At 41.9% G+C, this 26455-nt stretch overlaps 1 protein-coding gene across 2 annotated transcripts in view; it reads right to left on the reverse strand.

The window, feature by feature from the left end:
• Positions 1–26455, reverse strand: part of LOC126183308 (zinc transporter foi) — a 161040-nt gene that overhangs the window by 94810 nt on the left and 39775 nt on the right. For both annotated transcript variants that reach the window (XM_049925153.1, XM_049925152.1), the window contains exons 3-6: positions 10270–10556; positions 9430–9485; positions 9133–9334; positions 288–457 (exon numbers count right to left, since the gene is read on the reverse strand). In XM_049925153.1, the coding sequence (XP_049781110.1) occupies positions 288–457; positions 9133–9334; positions 9430–9485; positions 10270–10531 (690 nt within the window). In that variant the 5' untranslated portion in view covers positions 10532–10556. The remainder of the gene's footprint in view (positions 1–287; positions 458–9132; positions 9335–9429; positions 9486–10269; positions 10557–26455) is intronic.

The raw sequence follows: 26455 nt of genomic DNA on the forward strand, positions 1-26455 counted from the left end.
TAGAACCAGGGGCACACTTGTGTTGAAGCAAATAGTTCAGTGACTTGGGGACGTAAGTGGCAACACTGAGGCACTGCTGAAGGAAAAGCTTTTAAGTCAAAGGATAACAATGTATTTTTGATTATCACCCCTTCAAAGTTTTACAGTTCTGGAGCCATACAGAAAATCGATACCTACTTTGATCAAACCATTATTTTCTATTTCCTTCAGTAAATGTCATTACTGTAACTTCTTTCTGCTGTTCAACTACTCACATGTGACCACTTAAATATCTACAGATGACTTACATGAGGCAAGAGATGCAAGAGGGCATCACCACACAGTGTTCCAATGGCCAGTGCAACAAGAAACTGAAGCATCTGCTGGTAAAATGCACGTTCCATGAAGGGAATTACAGCAACACCAAGCAGGCCACACAGACTTACGACAATAACACTTGCAACAGCACAGAGCCATACTGAAAACAAAATATTTATAATCACACAACTTTATACTTACTACATCTACTTGTATTATATAAGAGAGGTATCTTTCAAGTAATATATACTTACTCAGGTAAATTATACTTACAACACAATGTTCCATATCACAGAATAAACTACAGAACTGTGGAAGTTAAAAAATACGAAAATGGAACACAGTTTTCCTCTTAAAAATTTAATTCTTATATTTCAACTACTATTCTCTAGCAAATCCAACGAGTTAGAAATGTTAGAGTGCATATGTAAACAAGGCCAAAATCCTATCAATGTGGTTGAACTTCATACACAATTTCAGGAAAAAATTACAATTGGCAAACAGAATGGCCATAATGAACCAAACCTGTGACAATGCATTGAACAGTGTAGCAGCAACAAGCAAGTAAAACTGCAGAGAGATGAAGTACACATATAGCACAAGCAGCGCACTCTCGTGTGAGAATGGGAAGAGCACTGAGATACCTAAGTTATTCAGCAAAGAGCCACCAGACAAAGCAGAAACATAAGAGTAAGTGGCCATATCCTTCACTGAAACCCAAGTGTGCAGTATTGATATGTAATAACAAGGCAGAACAATGGTCCCCAGGAAATGAGCTTGTCATACCGAGGATGTTTCAGCTCTGTTATTATCTGCCATCTGCACTGAGAGTTCAACATTGTCTGTTGTGGACTGAACTGGTAATGTGCAGTTATATTACAACATACAGATTAAGGAATGCCTCGTTCACTTCTTACTGGCCCCAGACTACATCTTTTGGCATTGTAGATTACACAAAGTTCCAAAACGCTCCCACATCAGTCTTCATACAATACAAAAAGTTCAAAATGTACCAATACCATGCCAGTGTCTCCGAATGCCACAAGCACAGTCAAAAGTGTGTTACAATTTTATTTCACAAATATGATGGCAAGGACAAAATTTCGTGGTTTGGCACAAGATCGTGTTGATATGAATGAAATTTTGTTGTTGTTGTTATAGTGCTTCATGTGGCTTCATGTGCAGTAACTTGAATCAAGTGTCACTTTGATATGTGGAATAGCTTTGGTTATATGGCTTTTCAAAGAAACAGAGAGAGAGAGAGAGAGAGAGAGAGAGAGAGAGAGAGAGAGAGAGAGAGAGTGTGTGTGTGTGTGTGTGTGTGTGTGTGTGTGTGTGTGTGTGTGGTATTTTTTTTTGTTTTGTGCAGTTTATCATGAATAGAAATCATCCACAATTGGGGAAGTGTTACACAAAGTCTAGAGATTTAGTTTTTATGCTTAAGAATCTGTGGCTGAAAGCAACTTTTCTGTATTTCTTATCAAGATGATCCAGCTGAAATTTCCAAAAATAGAAACTACAAATGAAAAAGCTGATAAAACTCACAATGGGGAAATGGATGAAGGACCATTAAACATGTGCAGAGCAAATGCTACCATAGGCACATCAGAAGAAATGATATGATACATTTCATAAGAATAATTAGCTATCAAAAAATTTATCCAAAGCCCTTGTCACACTTGTTGAATACTGCCCAAATGAATATGCAACAGAAAGTTTTCAAAAGGGTTCTCTACTACTGCAAACTTACTGGGAATGAAATGTGGGTCCACCATTTCCAACCAGAAACAAAGCAGTATTCAATGCAATGAATATTTGCTGATGGTTCTGCACCAGTTCAGTCAGCATTAATGAAGTTATGTCCAATGTTTTCTGAAAGTAAAAGCATTTTTTTATTGAAATGGTGAATACTATGTTCGTTTTAGTTTTTTGAACCAACTGGGCTAGAAAAGTATTTGAGAAGCTATGTGGATTGCCAAAGAAGAAGAACTGCCACCTTTATCAGGGCAGTACAAGTGGCCACAAAGGCTCTTTGGCAAAAATGGGTGATTAGAAGTATGAATTGTAGGAACGGTCACACAAACCACATGAGTTGATACCCTCAGTCATACATCTATTCCCACATTTATGGAAATTTGAACATGGGAAAGGTTTTCGAGTACAATGAAATGGCAGTAATAACTGGGTATTTTGTAGACCTCCAAAATCCACTTTTCCAGGGTACATCACATTACTGCGGCACTGACTGTGCAGGCAGAGAGGTTTGTATGAAGCTGACAGTAGCACAGCTGGACAGGTGTCGGCAAATGAACCTGATGAAGTGTGTCCCACAACACCACATTTCCACAGTCCTTCCCAGCTCCTTAGGTACCCAATGCAATTCATGAGGCAATCTGTGCCAAGAAGTGCATGGCACCTGGGAAAGATATGTCATGAACAGAGCCTCAGTGTACTGGATGACTTCCCTGAGTAATTAGCCTTACACCAGCATTGGCCCTTTAAGAATCCTAGGAGAACAGACTGTGACTCATACAGGAAAGGCCTAAATTCACATGCATCTGAAGTTGAAAACTTCTATAAGAAACCCAATAGGTCATGAGGAAATGGCAGTTGAAGTGACATTTGCCATTATGACCTCATATTTTTAAAAAATTGTCCAATCACCAAGAAGTGCACAAACAAACAAGAATGTACCTTGGTGGATCACTAATCTTGAATTGCAAAGGAAGCATGTAAGAAAACTGTTAAACTTCGCAAGAAGGAAAGGATAGTTGGCAAAATATTGGGAGGGCCTTGCCAAATATTTCTGACCATATTTCAAGAAGGAAAAGAGACAAATATTTCTGACCATATTTCAAGAAGGAAAAGAGGGATCAGTCAGAGTCCTCTGCAGACAGCTTAGAGTCAGTCTAGCAGCAGGAGTCATTCCTGTGCTTGGAGGATGGTGAAGGTTGTTTTCCATTCAAAGCCTGGGAGAAGTGATCATATCAAAGTTAAGGACTTGAAACCAATCAGTCTCTCCTCCTTTCTTATAAAAAGATTATAGAAACTGGTTATGTGCACATTAGTGAAAAGAGGTTAACTGAGGTTCCTTTACACAAAAATCAACATGTAATTAACTAGGAAAGCCATGCAAAATAGCACTTCACCAATTTGTCAGGAGGGTGGAAAAAGCTCTATAATTTCAGGAAATTGCTCTTTGCATCTTCCTGGATATTGACGGCACTTTTGGCAATAGGACCTTTGATTCCAAGGTTTGAGCTGTAGAAGAGCATAGCATGAAGACCACTATATGTGGGTAGATTCAGAACGTGGTGCTGAAGATGAAAAGTAGAAACCATTACGATGGATGTGAAAATGGTGATCAATGCCACATGAGGATGTCTGGAAAGTGAGGTTTTGTTCCCACTAGTGTGGAACCTAGTGGTGAACAAATTCATCAAGGCGTTAATGCTACAGGTTACTTTTGCCAAGGATAAGTAAATGATTTAGTCATAGTAATACATGGCAAATTTGCAAGTGCCATTAGAACAATGATATAATGCACTCTGAACACTGTGAAAAACTGGTTTAGGAAATAGGATCTAAAAGTTAGTCCCAGGAAAACTATTGTAGTACCATTCACGAGAGAGAATACCACTGAGCATGGGGAGCATATACTGGACATGTGCTGGAAACTTAAGGTCTTCCACAAAATTCTACCAACAGAGGGTGCAGTGAAGCACCTACAGGTAACAATGGGTGTGAGGCTAATATGGACTTCCAAGAGCCTCTGGTAAAAATTACGGTCCAAGTCCCAGGAGAATGTACTTGTCTGTAATAACACATATGATAATTTATGGTGCTACAGTATAGTGGAATAAAGTACAGCAGAAAGTGGTTACTAAGGAGCTTGGTACGATGCAGAGATTGGTCTGCCTAGCTACAAGAGACAGGATTAGCAGCGGATCCACTGCTGTGATGGGGACAATGCTGGGTGGATCTCATTATATCTTTGAGTACAAGGGAGGCAGCAGCATGGCTGGGGAAATACAAGCTTACTATACAATAACTTCCAGCTGCTTCTATAAAGCTTTCAACGTAACTGTTGGAAGTATGGAGCAGTGAGCTACAATACCATTCAGACAGGTTTTGTAGACAGGTTGAAAATAGATGAAGATGCTGGGATTGGAGTATATGGGGTGCAGTTTCTCTAGGGAAACCAGCTACAATCCAGGTGGACATATTTGTAATCAGAATGTGTGTGGTGGAGAATTTACATAGTGCTGAAAGGAGTGTAGTTTCTTCATTCATTCAGACAGCCATGTGGCTCTGAAATTCCTATCACCCCCTTCAATGAGATCAAAGATCATTGCTGAATACCATGAATCACTTGGAGCTAGGGGAAAGCAACAGCATAAACCTGCTGTGGGTCCTTTGTCAATTAGGAATTAGTGGTAACGAAAAAGCTGATAGGCTGACCATTACAGAAATGAGGACTCCATTTGTTGCACTGTACCATGTTTCAACCATCCTTAAGGTGATGGTAAAATAAAAACTAGGTAGATGGATCAGGAGGCAGCACACACAATTTTGGGCTAAGATCCTAAAATAAAAATATGGCAAGCCAATCGTAATGAAACCATGTTTTAAGAAGTTCTGCTGTCATAGGCTTGAACAGTAGGTAGTATAAACACATGGTAGGTCTAATGTCTGGCCACAGGAACTTCAGAAACACTGACACACAATGGGTATAAGGAAGAAGCTCTTACGTACAAACTATGTGGTATGGGAAATGGAATTGCATCACATTTAACCTTCCAGTGCAAAGCACTAGAGGCCAAAAGACACAAAATATGTGGGTCATTAATTTTGAATAATCTGGACCCTAGAGCTGGACACCTTATGCTCATTCTTCCACAACCTCAATAGCTCCTCCACCCAGCATGCCACCTTCCTATACGTCAATCTTCTCCTCTCAGCTGGCTCCACCCACACTTCGGTCCACATCAAACCACCTTTCACCGACTGTACCTACACTTTGACAGCGGCCACCCCTTCCAGACCAAAAAGTCCCTCCCATACAGCCTGGCGACCTGTGGTAGATGCATATGCAGTCGTGACAAACCCCTCGACCAGTATGCTGAAGGCCTCACAAAGGCCTCTGCAAGCAGGCAATAACCTCCAGACCTAATTCACAACCAGATCTCCCATGCCATATTCTCACACACGCCAATCCTCACATCCATCCCAAGAACCAACCACAAAGAAGTTCCCCCCCCCCCCCCTTGTCATCCAGTACCACCCCAGAATGGAACAACTGAGCCACATCCTCCGTCAGGACTCTGATTACCTACCATCATGCCCTGAAATGAGGGACTTCTACCCAAGATACTTCCAACCCCTCCCAAAGTGATGTTCCGCCACCCATCCAACCTCCACAATATCCTACTCCGTACCTATGGCACTCCCACCCCCAAACCCACTGCCACAGGGATCATACCCCTGAGGAAGACTCAGATGCAAGATCTTCCCAATCCCCTCACCCAGCAACACCTACTCCAGAGCCATTATAGGCTTATCCTACTCCATCAGAAGCCAGGCCACCTGTGAAAGCAGCCATGTTATATACTAGCTCTGCTGCAACCACTGCACAGCATTTTACGTTGGTATAAGAACCAACCAACTGTCAATTAGAATGAATGGCCACTGCCAAAGCACAACATGCGAGATCCCAATGGTTGCTTCACAACCCATGTCATCTGGATCCTCCCCACCACCACCAGCTTTTCTGAGCTGCACAGATGGGAGCCATCCTTACAGCGCATCCTTCGCACCCGCAACCTTCCTGTCCTAAAGCTAAGGTAACTCGCTGACCCCCTCTCCCCCCTTCCATCCAGCCAATAGAGAGTGTGTGTGTGTGTGTGTGTGTGTGTGTGTGTGTGTGTGTTCACCATTCCCTGCCCTAGTACCCCCACCTAGTTTCTATCCCGAAATCAGCTAATTATGTGCTGTTATCTCAAGCCCTAGTCTATGAAATTGAGTGCCCAGCCATCTGCCACCTGCCTCCTCTACCTGCACCCCTAACTAGCCAACAGACAGCTCCCCACTCTCTCAGAAGTCACTTGATGCTCTCCCCCCCCCCCTCCCCCTCCTCCTGTCCTCGCCTTTCTCCATCCATCACCCCCACCCCATCCCACACCCCCACCTCACAACAGTACACTCCCTGTGGGCCAGAAAAGAGCTGGCAGTCGACTGAGCACAATGTAGCGAGACAGGTGTGTGTGTGTGTGTGTGTGTGTGTGTGTGTGTGTGTGTGTGTGTGTGTGTTTTTCCTATAAGCTTAAGCTTGAAAAGGAAATGAAAGCTAGCCAAGCTCTGTACCTTTTGTTTTTGAACCTATCAATGACACAGCACTTCTGCCTTTTCATGAGTCGTCTCCTTTATTCCTAAACAATTCATAATTCTCAACCAGAACTTTCCGTACATTATTATAGATTGTGTCTAACAAGAGACTGTGTCTTCAAGAATATTGACCGGCTTTACTAGAATGACAGGGAGAGAAAGTGCACAATAAACTTAGTATCAGTGCAGGCGACAGGGGCTAAAGAGCACTATTGTCTCTGTAATTAAATCAAATCAATCAATCCTAAATCCTGGGTTTCCCCAATCTATCGTGTGAGTAATCTCCCCTCTCCTTTCCAACCTTCCCCAATCAATCCCTCTTTCTTCCCTGAGGAAAGAACAGACAAATTCTGAAAGCTTCCTGTCAGCAAAATTTGGTATTTTACCTGATGAAGTTAAGTAATGGCCAGTCATTTTGCCATCTCCAATTTAACAACTTTCTAAATTGGATTTTCCTTTTGATACATTAAATATTGTATGATTTCCAGCTTGGTGCAAACCTTTCAATCTGGTGTCACTTCAGCAGCCTGAAATTCCACTTCATTGCTCTTCTACCAAACAATTTAATTATGGAACAAGTGAATCTGATTTGGAAGCAGGTAGCCGAGTGGATACTAGTGTGGATCTTTCCACATGATAAAATTCTAAAGTGGTCAATAAAACGTTAACTTGAAACCTTCCAGTCATTAACCAACAATGCCAACAATTAGACTGTCGAGGTGGTTGACTAGCAGATCTATACCAGTTCATTCCTACATGTAATAGTTTCTAGAAGACAAAGGCTGACACTGTCTTAACTTTTCAACAGTAGGATGGTCTCAACTTACTGAACTTCTGCTCACAAATATGGATAATTGCCTTGCAAGCATTTACAAAACCCGAGCAGGTAAACTTGGCCCACAATTTTATCTGCTCTTTTGCAATGCCTTCAAGATAACTTTTTCTTGTAGTTGTAAAATAGTTGTGAGTGATTGAATTCTGTTATTTCCTATGGAATCACATCCTCACTGTCACCTAAGTGGACCACATCTCCTGTGCTTTATCAGAAAGCTGTGCACAGTTGTATCACAGTCCAGTTCTGGAAAACTTTTCTCATTTTCAGATTTGTACCTACTCACTCAAAACAGTCCTGTTATTTAGGACTGATCTCATTGCTATTGATAAATAATAGATGTTTTTCCTCTTGAGGTTCTTGTGCCACGAATTTTTACTGATTACAGAAAAGGCATCCAAATGCTTCTTTCTGCGATTTTTCTGAAACTTTTCCTAATTTCAGCCAACAGGTGGCTAAGTTCTTCTCAATTTTTTTTTTTTTTTTATTCTCTGTCACTGATGAATACCAGCAACAAAGAATCAACTTCTCCGACATACCAGCCTTTAGGTAATCTTGAAATCTGAAGTATTTTCCAATATACCTGAGAACTGTACACAATCGCACAATTTGTAATCCTCAATCGGTCATTCTGACAAGTGTTACTGTATGTTGAAACTTCCTAACTAATTACAACTTTTTGCTACATGAGGACTCATACTCAGAACCTTGCTTTTTGCTGGAAATGCTCTTGTCGACAGCAAGACATTGCCTGTGGAAGGTATAGTTATGGTTTTGGATCTCAGTGCAGCAGACAGTTTCAATCCGCCAGGAAGTTTCAAAACAGTGCACACTCCAGTGCAAAGTAAGAGTGTCACTGGACCTAAGAAATTTTTCTGCAATATTATTGATTCAGAAGTGCTAGTCTCATCCTAGTGTGGAACACAGTTTTAATCAGCCAGGTGTACACACTGCTGCTGAGTGATAGACCCCCCTCACGATTTTAGTAACTTTTTCATAACCTTTCACAAACCACATTTACTTTTCAGGAGCTTTACACATTAACATGCAATGCCTAATTTTAATGGAAAAGTGTTTCTAGACTGTACTACTGAATGAAGCCTATCCAATGAAGACATCATTCAGGCTAGATACAAAAACAATGAAGCTGCTGCAGTTACTAAAATTTCACTGATGAAAACTGCTCAAGTCATCGGCCGAGTAACAATGTTTTCTTGAAACAAGATTCCAACAATGTTCTTACTCATCGTCTTTAGGCAAGGATAATTAGTATGAAACTTGTTAAAATGTTACTGCAACATGGTACTGTTACTTGAATGAAAACCCAAGACTTCATTGGATTAAACACTGAACATCCTTAAAAACACATTAACAGGTTGTTACGTAAGTTCTGTTTATTTACTACTTAGGTCCTCTATGAGAGTGAGAAACCTAGCCAAATTATAGCTTTTTCAATGACTAAAAATAAAATCAAGTTCTAAATAATTTAATAACATTATATTTAAACAATGATATATGCATATCACTTGATAAGTGAAATTATAAATGAAGCTTAAGTCTGTCATTACAATACTGAATTTATGGGCGCTGGTATGGAATACTAAGGCACACTAATATACCTTTCAAACTAATTTCACGTCCTGTAGTGTTGGTGGAAATTTCTGTCAGTGTTGGTACATAAATGCAACCATTATCTTGTTCATACTGTGATTTTGCTACAAAACTGTATAGGAGGACAGGGCAATATTCATGAAATGTGTTCACAGTAACACTAGAATTTGTAGCACTGCTGGTAGAAAGTAGGTCCGCTTCTCTTATGCACTGTAACAAAAGAAGACAATGGTTGTGTAAACACACAAATAAATACAATAGTATGCTAAAATATGAAGTGACTTGTCCTTAAATTTCAACTTTACCTCTGTTTTCACACCATTTTGTACTTTTGTAGGTTGATCAGCAACTAATGCAGTTCCTAGAGAATAAGCAGAGACAATGTCAATTAATAAATGATATTTAACATCTAACACAGGTTAAATCTTAAAAATATATATAAACATAGCAATATATTACATTAAAGGTTAAGGGGAGAGGAGAGGAGGAAGGAAGGAACTTTTTTATCTTTTACAATGATTTTAAGTGACACGTTCACTAGAATATCGACATACATGTGAAAAATAATACTCAAAGTAGCATGATGTGCAAACCACAATGCAGACTTACATCTGTTTCAACAAAACAGTGCATTAGAAGTGTTGCTGATATTGGAGAATGGCATAAGCACTGATTAAAAATTAAAATGCTGAGACAGTAATGAAATGTTTATCCAGTTTCAAATACTGCTACTAAGTACCTACAAAGCACACCCAGTGATATAGTAGGATTCACCTTGTTTTAGAGTCTGAAAAGTTGATTCCAAATTTCCCGATATTGTTTCATTGAGTCAGATAGCAAATTAATATTGTGATTATTCGTATACACGTATGAAATATTGAACAATTCCAAAAAAAAAAAAAAAAACCTATCAGATGACTTAAGACAAACACATATTTTAAAAGATGGCTACGTTCTATATAGGAGCAACAACAAAGAACTGAACTCACAATAAATAGCAATTTTTACAGTTAAAACTATTTTTACTTTTTATGTTTAAACCAAACAAAGCAAAGTGTTTATTTTATATTTCCAGATTCACTGATAGTAGACAGACAGAAACTTGATTCCGAATCGCATAAGAGTAAATAATTTCATGTGCTTACCAGCCTTGTTTTTTGTGTTGGAACCGGTTTCAGTGTTGTTGGCAAGCTGTTGAAGCTTTCCTACATTCATCATGCGAAGAAAGCCTTCCAACGATATACTCTCTCCATCACCATACTCGGTAAAAATTCTTTTTATATGATACAAGTTGTTATCATCCAAATCCATTACATGTGCATCCGTGCCTTTTACAGAACTCACGTGAACAGCATGTGACACAGATGCAGCACACAAAAGGCAGACAGTAGCTATCACTTTGACCATTTTTCCTGTCAAAAGTTGAGACAACCTACAACATAATTAAGTAAATAATAATTATTTTCAGTAACACATATGAATAACTAAATTTACTGAAATGCTCAAACATAATTAGGCCAACTCACATTTAGTAGAATTTACTTAAAATAATCTGATAAACAAATCTCAAAACACAATGTTTCTGGTACTGATGCGATACAAAAATACATTGTTCTAATTAATCAGCTGCTCAAGAATCTTTCCAATGCAAGATAATTTTCAATAATGCTACAGTAATTGATAGGGAGTGTACTGCCCTTTCCTTGTTTTAGGAGTATTGGCATTTCTTCCCGCCACAATTCGAGGTAGTGTCCATAAGTCAAAATTCTACTGAAAACAGCAAGGAGGTGCTTCCGATTAAGAGATGAAACACTGCAGCAAATCTGCCTGACCAGGGCGCAATACCATGAGCCACTGACTGAGCTGGTCCAAGTTATCATACTTGGAATAGCTTGCAGTACACACATGTTTTATGCAAAATCAAATTCAATCTGTTAATCTATAGCTTCATGATGCAGACAGAATATAGGACTTCTGTTGGCTTAGCTGGTAATTTCACAAAAGAGTTTTGCCACTGTTTTACCTAATCTCTCTGGCTGGAAATTGGGGTGCCATTTTTCACTACAGAAGTGAATGGACATTCACTGTATCTCAGATATGATCTTTGTAGATTTCTGTACGCTGACTGATGAAACTAAACTATTTATTCATCACAGGAACTTGGTCCACATGCTCGTCTTCCTCTCCTTGAAAATATTAACTTCGGTTGTTGCTACCTAAAACACTACTAGGTTTCCGGCATACAGATTAAATCCTAATCCTCACAAGGCTGCTTGGCTATCTCTAAATGCAGTTTGACAATGTGTGTTCCACCAAACAGTAGGCTGTCTCCTAAAAATGGCCATCAGATCTTGTTATGTTGTATTAGTGTCTTTGTGTATAGCCTCAGCCATGTGGTCACCACCTTTCAGTGTGCTGTAACAGTATTCAAACACAGTTACCTGGTTGTCAGCATTCATTTAGCCTTATTGAGCATCCATTTTAGTGGCCTTCATTCAGATACCACTCTCTCTGGTAAACGGGTTAATATAAAAAGTGATTCCTATAATTTAACTCATTCACCACTTCTCTTAAAGCATCACCTTTAGGTATTGGAGAGCATATTGAGAGGTCAGTGGCAGAAATCTTCTCTGTTATAGCACTACAACGTGTCATTTTACTTATATTTAGGAGATTCAAGTTTTCTGATAGAAACAAATGCTCAGTGACTTGACACTGGAGGAGCCCTATAGCACATACTCCCTATTGGCTTCATCAAAGGGAGAAATGTTGTAGGACTTCTTGAGCAAAATCTGTGAGGACTGGACAGTCAATATGTTTGTGAGGGGGTACAAAGACACAGCTCACTGTTGTTGCAAGTGTTAGAATAAACACAATTTCAGCCCTCCATCCTTACACAGTGCTCTTAGTCTCTTAATGTGATCAAGTCTGAGGGCTTTAAAACATTCTCTTGCAGACATGTTTAGACAGGTTTTTCTTGTAACACGATATTAAACTCATCCATAAGAATCCTGTAACCATTCAGATTTTGACCCACTGTTACTAATGCCTTTACATCAACATTTCCATAATCTACACTGAATATTGTCTGCATTTTCAGATCTTGTGTTTTTTGTTCTACCTTCTTGGTCATTGATTTACTTTGGTTGCAGCATTACCCTTCTGTGGCGGGATATTTAGCGAAGTCCACAAATTGTAGTTCTCATTAACAATATGTCAGCATTTTGACCTTGCCTTGAAAGGCTGCAAGAATATTCTGCACTTTAATCTGCACAGTATAGCATGTCTCCGAAAAGTGGCACTACTCTTCCTGTAAGGGGTCAGGAAATGTCAGTGCCAAGGTGCGTCATATTCATAATGCCACCTTCACTTTGCTGTATGGTGTCATCAGGTCAGCTGATTGTGCTGCAATTTGTCCCACTCAGCTTCCCATTTCAAAAAAATGGTTCAAATGGCTCTGAGCACTATGGGACTTAACATCTAAGGTCATCAGTCCCCTAGAACTCAGAACTACTTAAACCTAACTAACCTAAGGACATCACACACATCCATGCCCGAGGCAGGATTCGAACCTGCAACCGTAGCGATCGCGCGGTTCCAGACTGAAGCGCCTAGAACTGCTCGGCCACCCCGGCTGGCACTTCCCATTTCAATGGGGAAATTGTCACTGCAGTGCAAATCAATGGTGACTTGTCACTAAGCAATGTATGATAATGCACAAAGGCATTACAAGAACTCAGAGGCAGAGAAGAGTGTACTCTGTCCTGTGTCAAGGACAAGTATCCCAACAATAAGAGCATCTGAACAACACTGAACCCTGGGACAGGCGACAGCAGACATGTCAGTCAATACAAAGAACTTTTTTTTTCGCCCAGGGATGGAGGAAGGGAGAGGGGGGAGGGGGGGGGGGCAGTGCCAGCAGTATTTTAACCTCTGAGACAGTCTGGTCTAGGGCCAGTGAGGTGGGGTTGTAAGGACAAACTGAGTATCATGTTATGCCTGTGGGCTGAGAAAGCAGTTACATTAATAAGTTGGTGTTAACAGGGAGATTTGAGGAGTGAGATGTACAACTAACAGAACCTACCACTCCTTACAGAGCCTCCACCTTGAGCCCTTCGCTACTGAGGTAGTCATTTCTGTGTAGGCTATATCCACTTAGCACGGTATAATCAGTTTAAAATGTTTTATGTATACATTCAATCAAATACTGATTTTTTTGTGCTTTATGGTGCAAAACGGCTAAAGTCATAAGTATCCATATCATAACAAAAGAAAAAACAAGTACTAAATAAAAAAACGTGAGGTGAAAAATGCAAAAATTCCAATCAAGCAACTTTAAAAGAGAAGCAGCTAAGGACAAGGACTTCCCCAGGGAAAATTTCTCGAATCATCTCTGAGCTGAGCCCACACATACCTTAAAACAGTCATTTAAAAACTACCTGATAAAAAGGGGCAGATGACTCAGAGGCTCCACTCATACTTAATATGGAGGATACTCATCCTCTAGAAGGTGTCATACGCCTTTTCCAAATCAAAAACACAGCCAAAGTTTGGCACTTTTACAAAAAATTGTTCGTAATATATGTTGACAAGGTGATGAGATGATCAATTGCAGAGGGGTGCCTCTGGAATCAAAAGTTGGGCATTAGTGAGGAGATTCTGAGACTCGAGACAGCACACCACCCGACCATTAACCGTATGTTCCATTACCTTGCAGACGCTACTGGTGAGGGAAACTGGGCAGTAGCTGGAAGGAAGGTGTTTGTCCTTACCAGGCTTAGGTATGGGAATGACAATGGCCTCATGCCAGTGACTGTGAAATGTGCTATCGGTCCAAATGTGATTTATATGTAGAGGAGAAAGCGTAGGACGTCAGGAAACTGGTGTTGCACCATCAGAGGCAGCCCTGTAGTCCTGGAGTGGACGACTGGGACAAAGAGAATGTATGTTTAAGCTCCCTCATAATAAACCAGTATTGTAACATTCATGATTCTGGGAGGACAAAGATATTGTCCTTGTCTCTACCACCTGTTTCAGAGGGAGGAAAGCACGATGGTAGTGGGTAGAACTTGAAATGTCTGCTAAATATCAGCCCAAGGTGTTGGAAATATCAATGTCTACAATGATGTTCGCTATGGTCAGACCGAACCGGGGAATGAACTGTAGCTCCCGAAAGCCAACTGAGATTACTTCAAACAACAGAAGAGGGAGTAAAACTTCAAAGAGCTTTGGAAAGAAAGCCAAATAGCTTTCTTGATATCCCTGAAAATATGGCGACACTGCCCACATAGCTGTTTATAATGGATACAGTTCACCATAGTGCGATGACGTTTAAAAACACAGATAGCTCATCTCCGCATGCAGATTGCGTCACAGCATGCTTCAGTCCACCAGGGGATGGAGAAAAAATTGCAGCAAGGAAGAGGTGCACGGTACCAACATTTCGTGGCAGTAAACATATACAGTAGAGTCCCATTAATCCGAACTAATTGGGACCGGACCGTGTTAGGATTACTGATTTGTTCAGATTAACTGGAATTATGGTGACGAGTTTCTAGAATGAAGTATACCAAGCAGATAAGTAGGTACACCATGGTAACAAATGGGAACAATGGCTCACTCTCACTCCCTGCCCTTGTTGTTGTGCATTGATGAGAGCTTTGTAGTGTCTGATGTCAGTGCACTGCCAGTTGGCTCACAAAACGCTTGGTTATGTTAGTTATCGATCACTGGCACGCGTAACAGTTGTATTGTATTCGTTCAGGTGTAGTGGTGTATGTGTTTTCATCATGAGTAAACAGAAACATACAACGTCACTCTCAAAGAAAAACTGAAAGCTTTGAAGTGGATAGACAATGGTGAGAATGTATCTAAACTGGCAACGGAACTGAGTGTTGGTAAAGCAACCATTTGTGATTGGAAGAAGAACCGGGTGAAACTTGAACAGTCCTGTGCAACGTCTTCAGGAAAAACACTCAAAATTCAGCAGACTTTGAAACAGACCCAGTGCGATAAAGTTGATGGAGCTCTTTTTCTTTGTTTTACGCAGGAAAGAGAAAGGGGAACTCTAAGAGCAGCACTGGTTCAGGAGAAGGCTATTTACCTGAACAAGTTAATGAATGGTGATGAGCCTTTTAGTGAGAGTACAAGTTGGTTGGACATAAATCAAAAAACGTCATGTAATCCGTCAGCTAACAATTACTGGACAGAAGCTTTCTTCTGACTGTGATGCAGTGAAGGAATACTTGGGCGAGTTTGAAAAAATGATAAGAGAGGGAAAGTATTCTCCCCAACAAATTTATAATGCTGACGAGATTGGCCTTAATTTTTGGGCACTACCAACAAAAATCCTGGCATCAAAAGCAGAAGACCATGCTCCTGATTATAAAATGTTCAAAGATTGTGTGACTTTATTAGCATGCAGCAACACTGCTGGTAATCACAAGTTGCCTTTAATGCTGATTGGCAAATCTGCTAGGACCAGAGCTTTTAAAAACTGCAACATGAAGTCCCTGCCCGTATATTATCACAACCAGAAAAAAAGCAAGGATGGACGGTAAGCTGTTCAAAGAATGGTTTCACAGCCAGTTTGTTCCTTCTGTTCAACGGTTAAGGAAAATCATTTGTCTCCCCGTGCAATTCTTTTGATTGATAACACGCCAACTCACCCCCGCACTGAGGAATTATGTGATGGAGAAATTGTGGCGAGGTTTTTGCCACCGAATGTTGCACCACTTCTACAGCCGATGGACCAGGGCATACTGTGAACATTAAAACTGATTTACAGAAAACAATTTTTAAGCACGCTCATCCAAGACGGTAGCATTCCTTTAGTGGACAAAATAAAAAAGACCAATGTGAAGAATGCTGTTTATTGGGCCGCTGAGGCATGGCAGAATATTTCAGAAAATACGCTGAGAAAATTGTGGTGAAAACTGTAGATATCTCTTGAATTTCAGGACAACCTAGTTGAAAATGAAGAGGAAAATCTACTACAAATGACACAGACAATCCCTGGATGTGAAGAAGCTAGATGTAGATGAGTGGATGGCAGTAGATGGGGCATGTGTGGAGAACCTTACTGACGCTGATTTAGTTGCTGCTGTGACTCAAGACCAGGAAGTGGACTGCTGTGATGGAAGTGACAATGAGCCTGAAAGCGACAAAGGAGAGCTGGTGCCACACAGTGACGCAGCAGAAGTCCTTGACCTCGCGTTATGTTATTTGGAGCAACAGCGCCCACTGCTACACCTGCTGATTTGATGTTTATGAGACGATGGCGCAACTATGCGTCATATAACAGGCTGTCTTCATTATGCCAAAAAACGACTGAGTTTTTGTTATCTAAAAAGTAGGGATAAAATGTCCGCTGTAAGTTTGACAGCTTTTCTTCCATTGTTATGCATTATTTAAACCTAATGTTTTCTTGCCAATTTTTCTAATACATGTTTACTGTACTGTGTAAATTAAAATAGTGTGTATGTACAGCAGCTTCCCGCCAAGTTTTCCATACTTAGACTAACACTTTTCATGTTCGGAATAGCCGAATGTTCGGATTACTGGGACTCTGCTGTAGTTTGTAAGCTATTCTGCCTGGTCATCAATGCAGGGGAAATGGTGTTCAGCAAAAGTGGTCAGTGAGGTGTAGAGCTGCCAGTCAGCGTTGGAAAGCTGCCAGTTGAGTGGACGCACAGATGGGACAGGCGTTAGCAAATGAATGACACAGGGAAAATGCTTGCTTGGAAGTGCATGTCAGAGAGAACAGACCACTCGAGACGACGAGCAAACTGAGCAATACAGATTGAAGGTCCAAGTGGGAAAAGGAGTGCATGAAACCAGAAAGAAATGTGGCTGCACCCATGTTCAAACAGATTAGACTGAGCTGATTGAAGATATCTGCTAGGAGAGAGCCTCTCAGACAAGGGTGTGGAGAACCCGAAAGGAGATGGTGGACACTGAAGTCGTCGAGCAGCAAACGAGGAGGAGAAAGTTGAGCAGTAAGTTGCAAAATGTCTGCCCTCGTGACAGTAGAAGATGAGGGTAAGTAGACACTGCTGGAACTGGTAAGGGAAAGGCGGAAATCAACAGCTTGAAGCTGGGTGTGCAAGGAAATGATGTGGCTACAGACGTCGCATCAAATGAGCAACATGACTCCCCCATGAGAAGGAGTCCCCGCCTCAGAGGGGAGGTCAAAAGGGACTGAAGTGAAGTGTGGGAGGTCAAAGCAATCCTGAGGATGTAATTTTGATTCCTGGAGGCAGAAAACAGCTGGATAGTAGTATCGCAAGAAGAACTGTAATTTAACCAAATTGGATCTGATGCCACAAATGTTCCATTGGAGAATAACCATACCTGATGATAGACAGGAGATAGATGAAATAAGGAGGCAGTTACCGTGGTGGTTGCTGAGTGCCAGAATTCAAATCTGCACAGTGACTAGGTTCAGAGACTGGAGGGTCCTCATCCATTAGTTTGACAGAGGTGACGGTATTCACCTTCGGTTGGCTAGCAGACTGGTTGTTGGTGATGCGTCCCAGTGAAACGAGGGTTGGCTGGGTGGGGGTATCACTTGGTGACACTGTTGAAGAACACCGAGGGGGAGAAGGGGCAGATAATTTGTGTTTCTCTGATTGCTTAGAACATTCCATCATGGGAGTGCTCCTTTCCGTGCTTCGGTTTGCGAGGCATACAATTTTGCAGTTGCAGGTGAAGGTTTGTTTGTATGTTGTGAACCTGTAGAAGCTGAAGATGAGGGGGTGACCTTGGAGCTGGACAATTTCACAACTATGGCACTAAACTGGAAGTTGCAAGTCTGTGTAGCCGTGTCCTTCATACGTCCGGGTGTAGCAAGAACTGTACTATAATTGCCAGAGGGTGGTGTACAAGGTTTGCAGCTAGCCAACATTTTCCGAGTAGGAACCTCTTCCTTCGCCCAGACCTCCTGAATGGTTCTCTCATTGAAGTAGACTGGGCAGTGAGGGAAGGAAGCATGGTCACCCTGGCAGTTGATACAGTGAGGGAAAAGAGGCAGACACACACACACACACACACACACACACAAGTGACCCTGCCACAGGTTACGCATTTGGCTGCATTTTCTCAAGATTTATTAGCCTTGGAAAAGTGTTGCATTAAGCAGTTTCTGTACCTGAAAAGGCCTATCTGTCTCCAAAAGCAAGGTCCCATTGCGCAATCGAGAACAGGACTGCACAGGAATGGCAATGGCATCTACTTCCTTCTTAATAAAAAAATGGAATAACTGTCATGAAATTTTCACCATCTTCTATGCGGGACACCATGAGGTATCGAGGTGCAGCCAGGAGAGGCATCGATTCTTTCATCTCAACCCATTTATGTTTTTGATATGAGGAACTCATCACAGAGAAATTCCCCATGATTGCCGTCGCCTCCAGTGGCACACTTCTTCCTGCTGGGGGACGACCCCATCAGGGTCGGAGACCTCACCCGCCTTAGGTGATTGTCCACACCTCAGATCACACCTCCCAGAATACATACAGAGGGACCAATTGGCATAGAGGAAGGTACCAGCTCAGGCAATCACCCCTCTCTGGGCCTGGCCTACACCAGGGGTAAGTACAGGCCATACTTCTCAAGCCAGGGCTAGGAATTACATGTTACCCAGTCACCTTTACGTGTCAAAACATGTGGGCTGGCCTTCAGGAATGCACAGGGAGGAAGAAGGAGGAAAGGAAAAAAAGAGACACCTCAAATGCCAAATCTGAAGAAAAATAATAAAAGGAAGGACAGGGAAAGAAAGATGGGTGGGCAGGACAAATCCATACACAGTTTTACGAGGAACTTCGGTTTCCTGAAGGAGCATTTGACTTGGTCCCCAAGGGAAGGGAAAAGAATAGCAAGACAATAGACATGCAGCACAGAAAGGGAAGTAGCTGGGGCCCCATGGTAGACAAGCATGTACTCATCATCAAAGAGTGGTGAGACCTGGAGGGGGGGGGGGGGGGGGGGGGGACCAACTGCTGAAGCACATGCACAGTTTATCTACATGCATCTGGTAACAACACATCCCCCCCTCTCCTCCCCCCCCCTCTCTCTCTCTCTCTCTCTAGCACACACCCACACCCATGCAAGTGTGCTTGTCCGAAGATGAGTAAGTCATAATAGGCACAAGCATTTATGCAACATTTTGTGTAAATGGATCATTACTCCCAATGCACTGTGATCAAATTTCTGACATTTGCAATACCACTTTGAGTTCTTAATATGAAGATGTAATTTGAAGAAGACATAAAATGTCTCTCAGCATTTTCAGGGAATCTGGTGAATACAACAACACAATGAAGACAAAGCACAGGCACACCCTTTTACTCCAGTTTGGAGAGCTCTACGTAATACACATTTCTTTTCCCTATACATTACAGCACACTTATAGGTAACTCACTGTGTTGTACAATTGCTCAGTATTCACCAGAGGTTTTACTTCTGAGGAGCATTGTTGTCTGGTTTCCTGAATTTAGTATTCCCACCTACAGCAGATATCAGTAGTGTCTCTGAGGTGCTGCACCTCGCTACTACGACAGCCACCGCCTCTGGCCGCATGGGGCAGAACAGGCGTATCATGTGGGCCAAGCCATTTGCATGGATATAGGCCGGCTGGGCAGCCAGCAATCACTTGTACCATGCTGAATAAAGTGCTTAGTGTTTTCATCATATCGCTATGCATACAGTCACACTGCTTTTGTTCTGGACTGTCTGGTTTTTGCTATTGGGATATATTTTGTGCACAGATACAATTCTAGCTCTGTTTACAGTAAACACTTTTGTATCAAAAGTGTATTAAAACAGTATAGAAAAAAGGTGACGAGGACTTATCCTATTGTGCAGTTTGTGAATCATTTGCCCCCAGTGCCGGTAATATGATCTGAAGTTTGTCAATAGGCTTTTCAACAACGTAAGGACTGTCTCAAAACAATGCAATGCCTAGTGGCATACACACCAGACCTGCAGTTGACACACACAATGGATGTGTCCCTAGTAAGGGATTGCAGTAATTTTGTTGCACAAATTGTCGGACAGCTCTGAAGAGCCAATCGTTCACGCCTCCAAAACATTAACAGTTGTGCAACCAACCTATTCGCAAGTTGAGGAGGCGACTTTAGCAATAATTTACCACATACAGAAGTTTCATGTGTATCTGTATGAGAGCCAATTCTACCTGTTAACCAATCACAAACATCATTCTAAGCTCCCAGAAGGGACAGTGCCGCAGCTGCAGTGGTAAGTATTGTTTCTGAATGGGTATAACTACGAAAAACAGTTTTGTCCACATGCCAACACAGACACTTCACATCCTTCCTTCCCACGGACATTGACACAAGAGTTCCATCACCAGGAAAAGGTAGGTTTTGCACTGTCAGCGCCTGCAAGAAACACTGAACAAATTCCTGCGAACGACATGCCACAGAATTGGCCCATGACTCACTTCTGCATGAAGTATTGTCAGCAGTGCAGTTAATGTGGCCAGAGAACTTAGTAAACCATTGTTTCTTCACTATTTTGCGATACAACACAGACTCAACATCACAAACATTGTCTTAACATTGATCACTGATCACTCTGAGTACAGAGTCGTTATTGTGCCCCCACATCATTCAGTTCCTTCACGCCTCACACTGGAAAATGATGCACGTGAAGGTGTTAGCACGGTGCCACGTGTAATGACTGAGTGTTGATGCTGAAACTGAACATGTGTGGCATTCCTGTTGTGTCTGCTCCCTATATCAGGAAATCCCAGCATCTCTTTCTTGACAGCGAAGCCCAGTCCATCCATGGGAGAGTGTACATATTGATTTTGCTCGGTCTTTACAGGGTTGGCTGCACATCCAACAGCTGACATTATCTGTGGCCTATGATGACCCTTTGGTTCATCTGGGCACCGACCAAATGTGTGCACCCAGACACAGACTACATAGCGGGCCTAAAGGCTGGGCACACAGTACCTTTGCTACTGAAGATGTGATCCAGGTATTTAATGCTGGGGAAGAGAAATCTGCACTTGTCCAATTGACAACATAAGCTATTTTCAAGAGCCACTTGAAAGGGGCTGGTGGTGGATGCTCTTTCAAACTTTTCCTTTTAGCACTGATGTCATTAGTGATCCGCAATGCTACCATTCATGCCCTCTCTACAGTCCTTGCAATTGGAGGAGCACCGCACACACTTGTCTCTAACTACGGTCCCCCAGTCACATCGCTGTATTTCAAGGCCTTCTGTCACTGCAACAGCACTGAGCAACTTGGCCACCACCCCCCTTCCACTCACCCTTCGACGTATAGGCCAAGTGGGTGGTCAGAACATTTAAAGCAGGGGCGGGCAAATGTTGCATGCAGCTCATGAGCGCATAGCGCTGCACGTGTGCTGCTCGCGTACAGGCGTTGACCGGGGCTGTGGCGACAGCCGGCAGGTTGCGGCAGTGTAGTGCCAGGCTAAGCTGCGGACATTGATGCGAAGCGAGCACTATGTAGTGAATGCTGTATTTCAAGAAACGGAGAAGTGGAGATTTGCTATCTTTTAAAAAGTAATGGGAGAATCATTTTTTCTTTGTGCAAAAACGTGAAAATTCGAAATGTTTAATATGTGGCAGTATTCTCGCTGGTCAACAGAAGTTTAGTATTGAAGGCCATTATAATAAATTTCACAAGGACGAGTACAATTTATTGTCGGATTCTGAGCGGATGGGGAATTAATTGAGCTTAAGAAGAGCGATCTGACGATACCAGATGAATCTGTCGTAGTTGGCCGGCCAGAGTGGCCGAGCGGTTCTAGGCACTACAGTCTGGAACCGCGCGACCGCTATGGTCGCAGGTTCGAATCCTGCCTCGGACATGGATGTGTGTGATGTTCTTAGGTTAGTTAGGTTTAAGTAGTTCTAAGTTCTAGGGGACTGATGATCACAGCAGTTAAGTCCCATAGTGCTCAGAGCCATTTGAATTTGTCGTAGTTGCTGCATTGTCACGAGAGATCTGCGACTTTCTCTCATCATGTCTCTCATCTAACTGATTTAACATTTTATGGAGCACTGTTTTCAAGTTTTCAGGACGACAACAATAATAGCCCAGCGGTATGTGCAAGTTATAAGACTGCGCTTAATATAGCGAGAGCTGGAAAACCATTTGCTGAATTAATAAGTCTAGGTTAAGAGCAAACATCAGTGATGAAAATGTACGTAACTGTTTGTGTTTGTCTGTATGTAGAAATTTTGTTCCAGATATTAAACGTATTGTAAACTCCACCTGTGATAATTAAATAAAATGTATCGTAGGTAATAGGTACTCTTTCAAACCATGATTTCTTTCAAGCACTCCTACTAACCTTATTCATTCACTCAATAAAGCAAGCTAGGAAACAAAACGCATTACAGAGGAAGGAGCGGACAGAAGGTATGGTGGGGATGGGAGATAAGCGGGTGGCCAGCTTGCCCCTGTGTGCATGCGGAACACCTGTTAACTGCATGCATGCAAGTGCACCGCACATGTGCAGGATTCCTGCCCGCCCCTGATTTAAAGCTTAAATGTGTAAGGCCCTTTTGGTGACACTGACTGAGAAAGCACTCCACAGCTTTTTTGCTACATTGTGGTCCATCTCCAGTCAGTGAGGCCAGTCCAGCATCCAGCTAAAATCTGCATTGTGCAGGCATTGACGCCTGCTAGGCCTCCTGTGCCCCGTGCTATGTGCCCAGCCTAAATACAAGCCCGCCACTTAAGGAATCCATGTATGGGCGCACACAGTCAGTCAGTCAGTCAGTGCACAGGTGGAACTAAGGGATCGCCGTAAGCCACAGAGAATGTGGCTGTTTGGTGTCATGGCTACTCGTCCTATTCCGGACAAAAATCAGTGAGTTGCATATTATTTGCATTTCTTCACATGTTGAATGTTTAACTACTAGTAGACTGCAATGACCTGATCACGATCAATTCATATCCTCTTTTCTCATCCTTTATGTATAAAATATGGATACATACATACATGACTCTGATGGGACATTTTGGTCCTCTGTTTCCACACTCTGATAGTCTGATTTAATGGAAGAAAATTAATGCCTTACTTGTTCCTTGCACATCTGGACACATTGATGTTGATCAGACACGAATACTGGGGATAGCAACGTGGCGAGGACTGAATATATCAAATTAAATACATAGAAAACTCACACTCTGACTACTTTACAGAGGAATAAATCTTGGAAGATGCAGAAATATACGAAGTTTTTGCAAGACTCACTTATGACTAATTCTTGAATACTGTTGAAGAGTTAGAGAACCCTACCATGTGGGTTTGAAGAAGTAGTCAAAGAGTTGCTGCTACATTTGTGAGTCTACTGTTTCTTTTGTTTCCAGTAGTATGTGTGTACGCGTGTGTGTTTTCGAGTATATATTTCTGAATGGCTTGTATTGGATAATGGATGGAAGGAAAGCAGTTAAGGATGAGTGAAATGAGGTAGCCAGTTATTTTCATCCCATCCCACCACATTAATAGCAGCACTTTTAAGCACATGTTTCAGTCGCTAAGTTAGTTTATAATTTCTTTGGTTTGATATTACTTTCATTTCAATATCTGGGACTTTATTATAAGGTTTGTAGGTGCTTTTTGCTGGCAGTTTCCTGTCTTTGTTCCTTTTTGACATGTATGTGTGTTCCACAGATATCCTGTGACTATCAAACGAGTTTTCCCTTCTACAGACACTCAGGTTATTAGCTGCCACCAAAACTAGCTCCAACCACAACTGCAGTCGTAATCTGTGACCCTGCCTCCCTGCTGCCTCCAACCCAGGGATATGACACCCTGACAACCACATTCAGTGCTCCTAGCTGTAACACTGTGTCACCCACTCAGAAGCATGCAGATGAGTGCATAAGTGCATGGGAGCACATGGACATTCAAGCCATTCCCACTGCCCAAGCCTCTTGTAGCACCAGATGTACTGGTGCAGCATTCCACCTCCGAAACGTTGCAAACTCCACTATCCCAGCAGTACCAAGTTGGGCCATCTGAGATGGCCAGTCTAGATGAGGCTATGCTGCTTCGATCGCTTTGCAGGGAGCTTAACTATACCTCTCACTCTTCCACGCCAGCAGTGGCACAAACATGGTCATTATCAGTCCTACATGCCAATTTTAGGGATTTAGCATCACCAACTACAGCTACTATCACCAGTGACTCAAAAGATGCAGCACAACAGCTGCTGCCTCTGGCTGCAAAAGGTGGAACAGGTGTGTCATGTGGGCTGCGCTAATTGCACGGATATAGACTGGCCGGGCAGCCATTAATTACTTGTTCCGTACCGTATGAAGTGCTTAGTATCTTATCATATCATTATGCATACAATGACCCTCCTTTTGGTCTGGACTGTCTGGTTTTTGCTATTGGGATGTATTCAGTGTGCGCCTTATGATGACTCTTGCTCTGTTAACGGTTTGGTATCAGAAGCGGATAGAAAACAGATATGAGTTCTCACTTGCTTCAAACATGATAGGGCCAGTGAATAAAACTGACTGTTGCTTTACTGAGCCCCGATCTGATGCCTGATGTGAAGAATCTCTAAAAACTGCCACTCCCTACAAACATTTGTGTTTGTAAAATAGACACACTGCATCAAATATTCCTTTCACATTTTATAATTACAAATACAGTTTAAAAAATTTGGTTTTGACATTGTACTTCTGGGCAGCTTGATTGGAGTGAGTAGATACATATATGAGAATGTTAGTTTTAGATTTGACCATTCTATTAATGTTGAGGTACTTAACTCTTTAAATGACAATCTTGATCTCTCACAATATTGATTTCTAGTATCCATTGTACAATCACCAAAAGACTAATGCGTAAAAATTATCGTGTTCCTCTTATCATTCACTGGCTAGACTAGACGGTTGAGTGTGCTTATCTTTGTAGCATGGTATTTTGTCATCAAATGGCACATATACAGTGGATCCCTGAAGAATTGTGAACTGGTGGATTGCACATACTTTTCTTATATAACATATGAGGCAAAACTTTCCTACAAGTTTCGCCAGCTCAATTTTATGAGAACAGGTACTTTTACACTGATTTACATAAAAAATGAAGTAATATTTTAGGCACTCAGTTGCTTATGAGTAACATCCTGTAATTTGTAAAACTTAAAACAAATAAACTTATACAAATACTCCATTACATTCAGTATAGCCCACTTAACAATTATTTCTCAAAATAATGATGTGTGCCAAATTATGGGTTAAAGCTGGTGCATTAATTCGGGTTGAGCACAAACACACAAATACAGAAGGAAACTGGCCATGGCTTCATTGAGGGAACCATCCAGGTATGTTCCTCACATGATTTATGGAAACCATGGAAACTCTTAAATCACGATGGCTGGGTGGAGAATTGAACCTCTGACTTCCCAAACACAAAACCAGCACATTAAGCACTTTATCACTGCATTTGATGACTATCCTCATGTTCTCTTTGTAGACTGTACAGCAACCTTCACAGCAAATGTGCTCTGTGAGCAGATGACGGGTGCAGGCTTGCAAGCAGCGAATATTGTACCCCATCCACCATTACAGGCAATAGGGTCGGGAGCTGTGTGGAGATTTGTGTAAATGATGGAAGGATGGAGTGATTGATGGGGTTAACGGGGCAAACAATGAGGTCATCATTCTCTTAATCCTTTATGTGTCAAGCTGGGAATAGTTCCCAGAGGGGACGTACACAAAAGACAAATCCCAATGGACTCAACTGTATCCAATAATTGAGAAAGCCAAGAGATAGAAGCAAGTAGAAGTAATAGAGGGGTAAAAGGGTGAAGGTGGGAAAGTTGCCCCACCCAGAAAGCAGCTTGAGACCACAAGGACATGTCATGTGACCGGAGATACTCCCTCTGAATCCAACTGGTGCTTCCACATCTTTCATTACGACAAGAAAACTATCTACAAAGACAAGATAAAATCCCTGGAAAGAGAACAATGATAACAGGTCTGTCAACCAATGACAGATGTAAAAGAAAAAGAGGAATTAAAAAGGGGGGAAGGGCAGAAGCCAAGCCGGACCACTAAGCAAGGGCAGCTCTGGTTGGAGCAAGTGATTTGCCCCCCCCCCCCCCCTCTCCCCCCCCCCCCCCAATGCCACAAGCAGCTGACAACGCTAATGTGCTCTATGTCATGGAGAGGAGTAAAAACTACTTTCTCCAGTAAAACATAAATACGAAATCAACTGCTTTGGCATTGTCTGCTAGCACCACAGGTACCATGTCAGGAAGTTTAAGGTTTCACTGTAAGCTTGCCAAATTATGGCAGTCCAGTAGAATATGGG

The sequence above is a fragment of the Schistocerca cancellata genome, chromosome 4, assembly GCF_023864275.1.
Source record: "Schistocerca cancellata isolate TAMUIC-IGC-003103 chromosome 4, iqSchCanc2.1, whole genome shotgun sequence".
Lineage (NCBI taxonomy): Eukaryota > Metazoa > Arthropoda > Insecta > Orthoptera > Acrididae > Schistocerca > Schistocerca cancellata.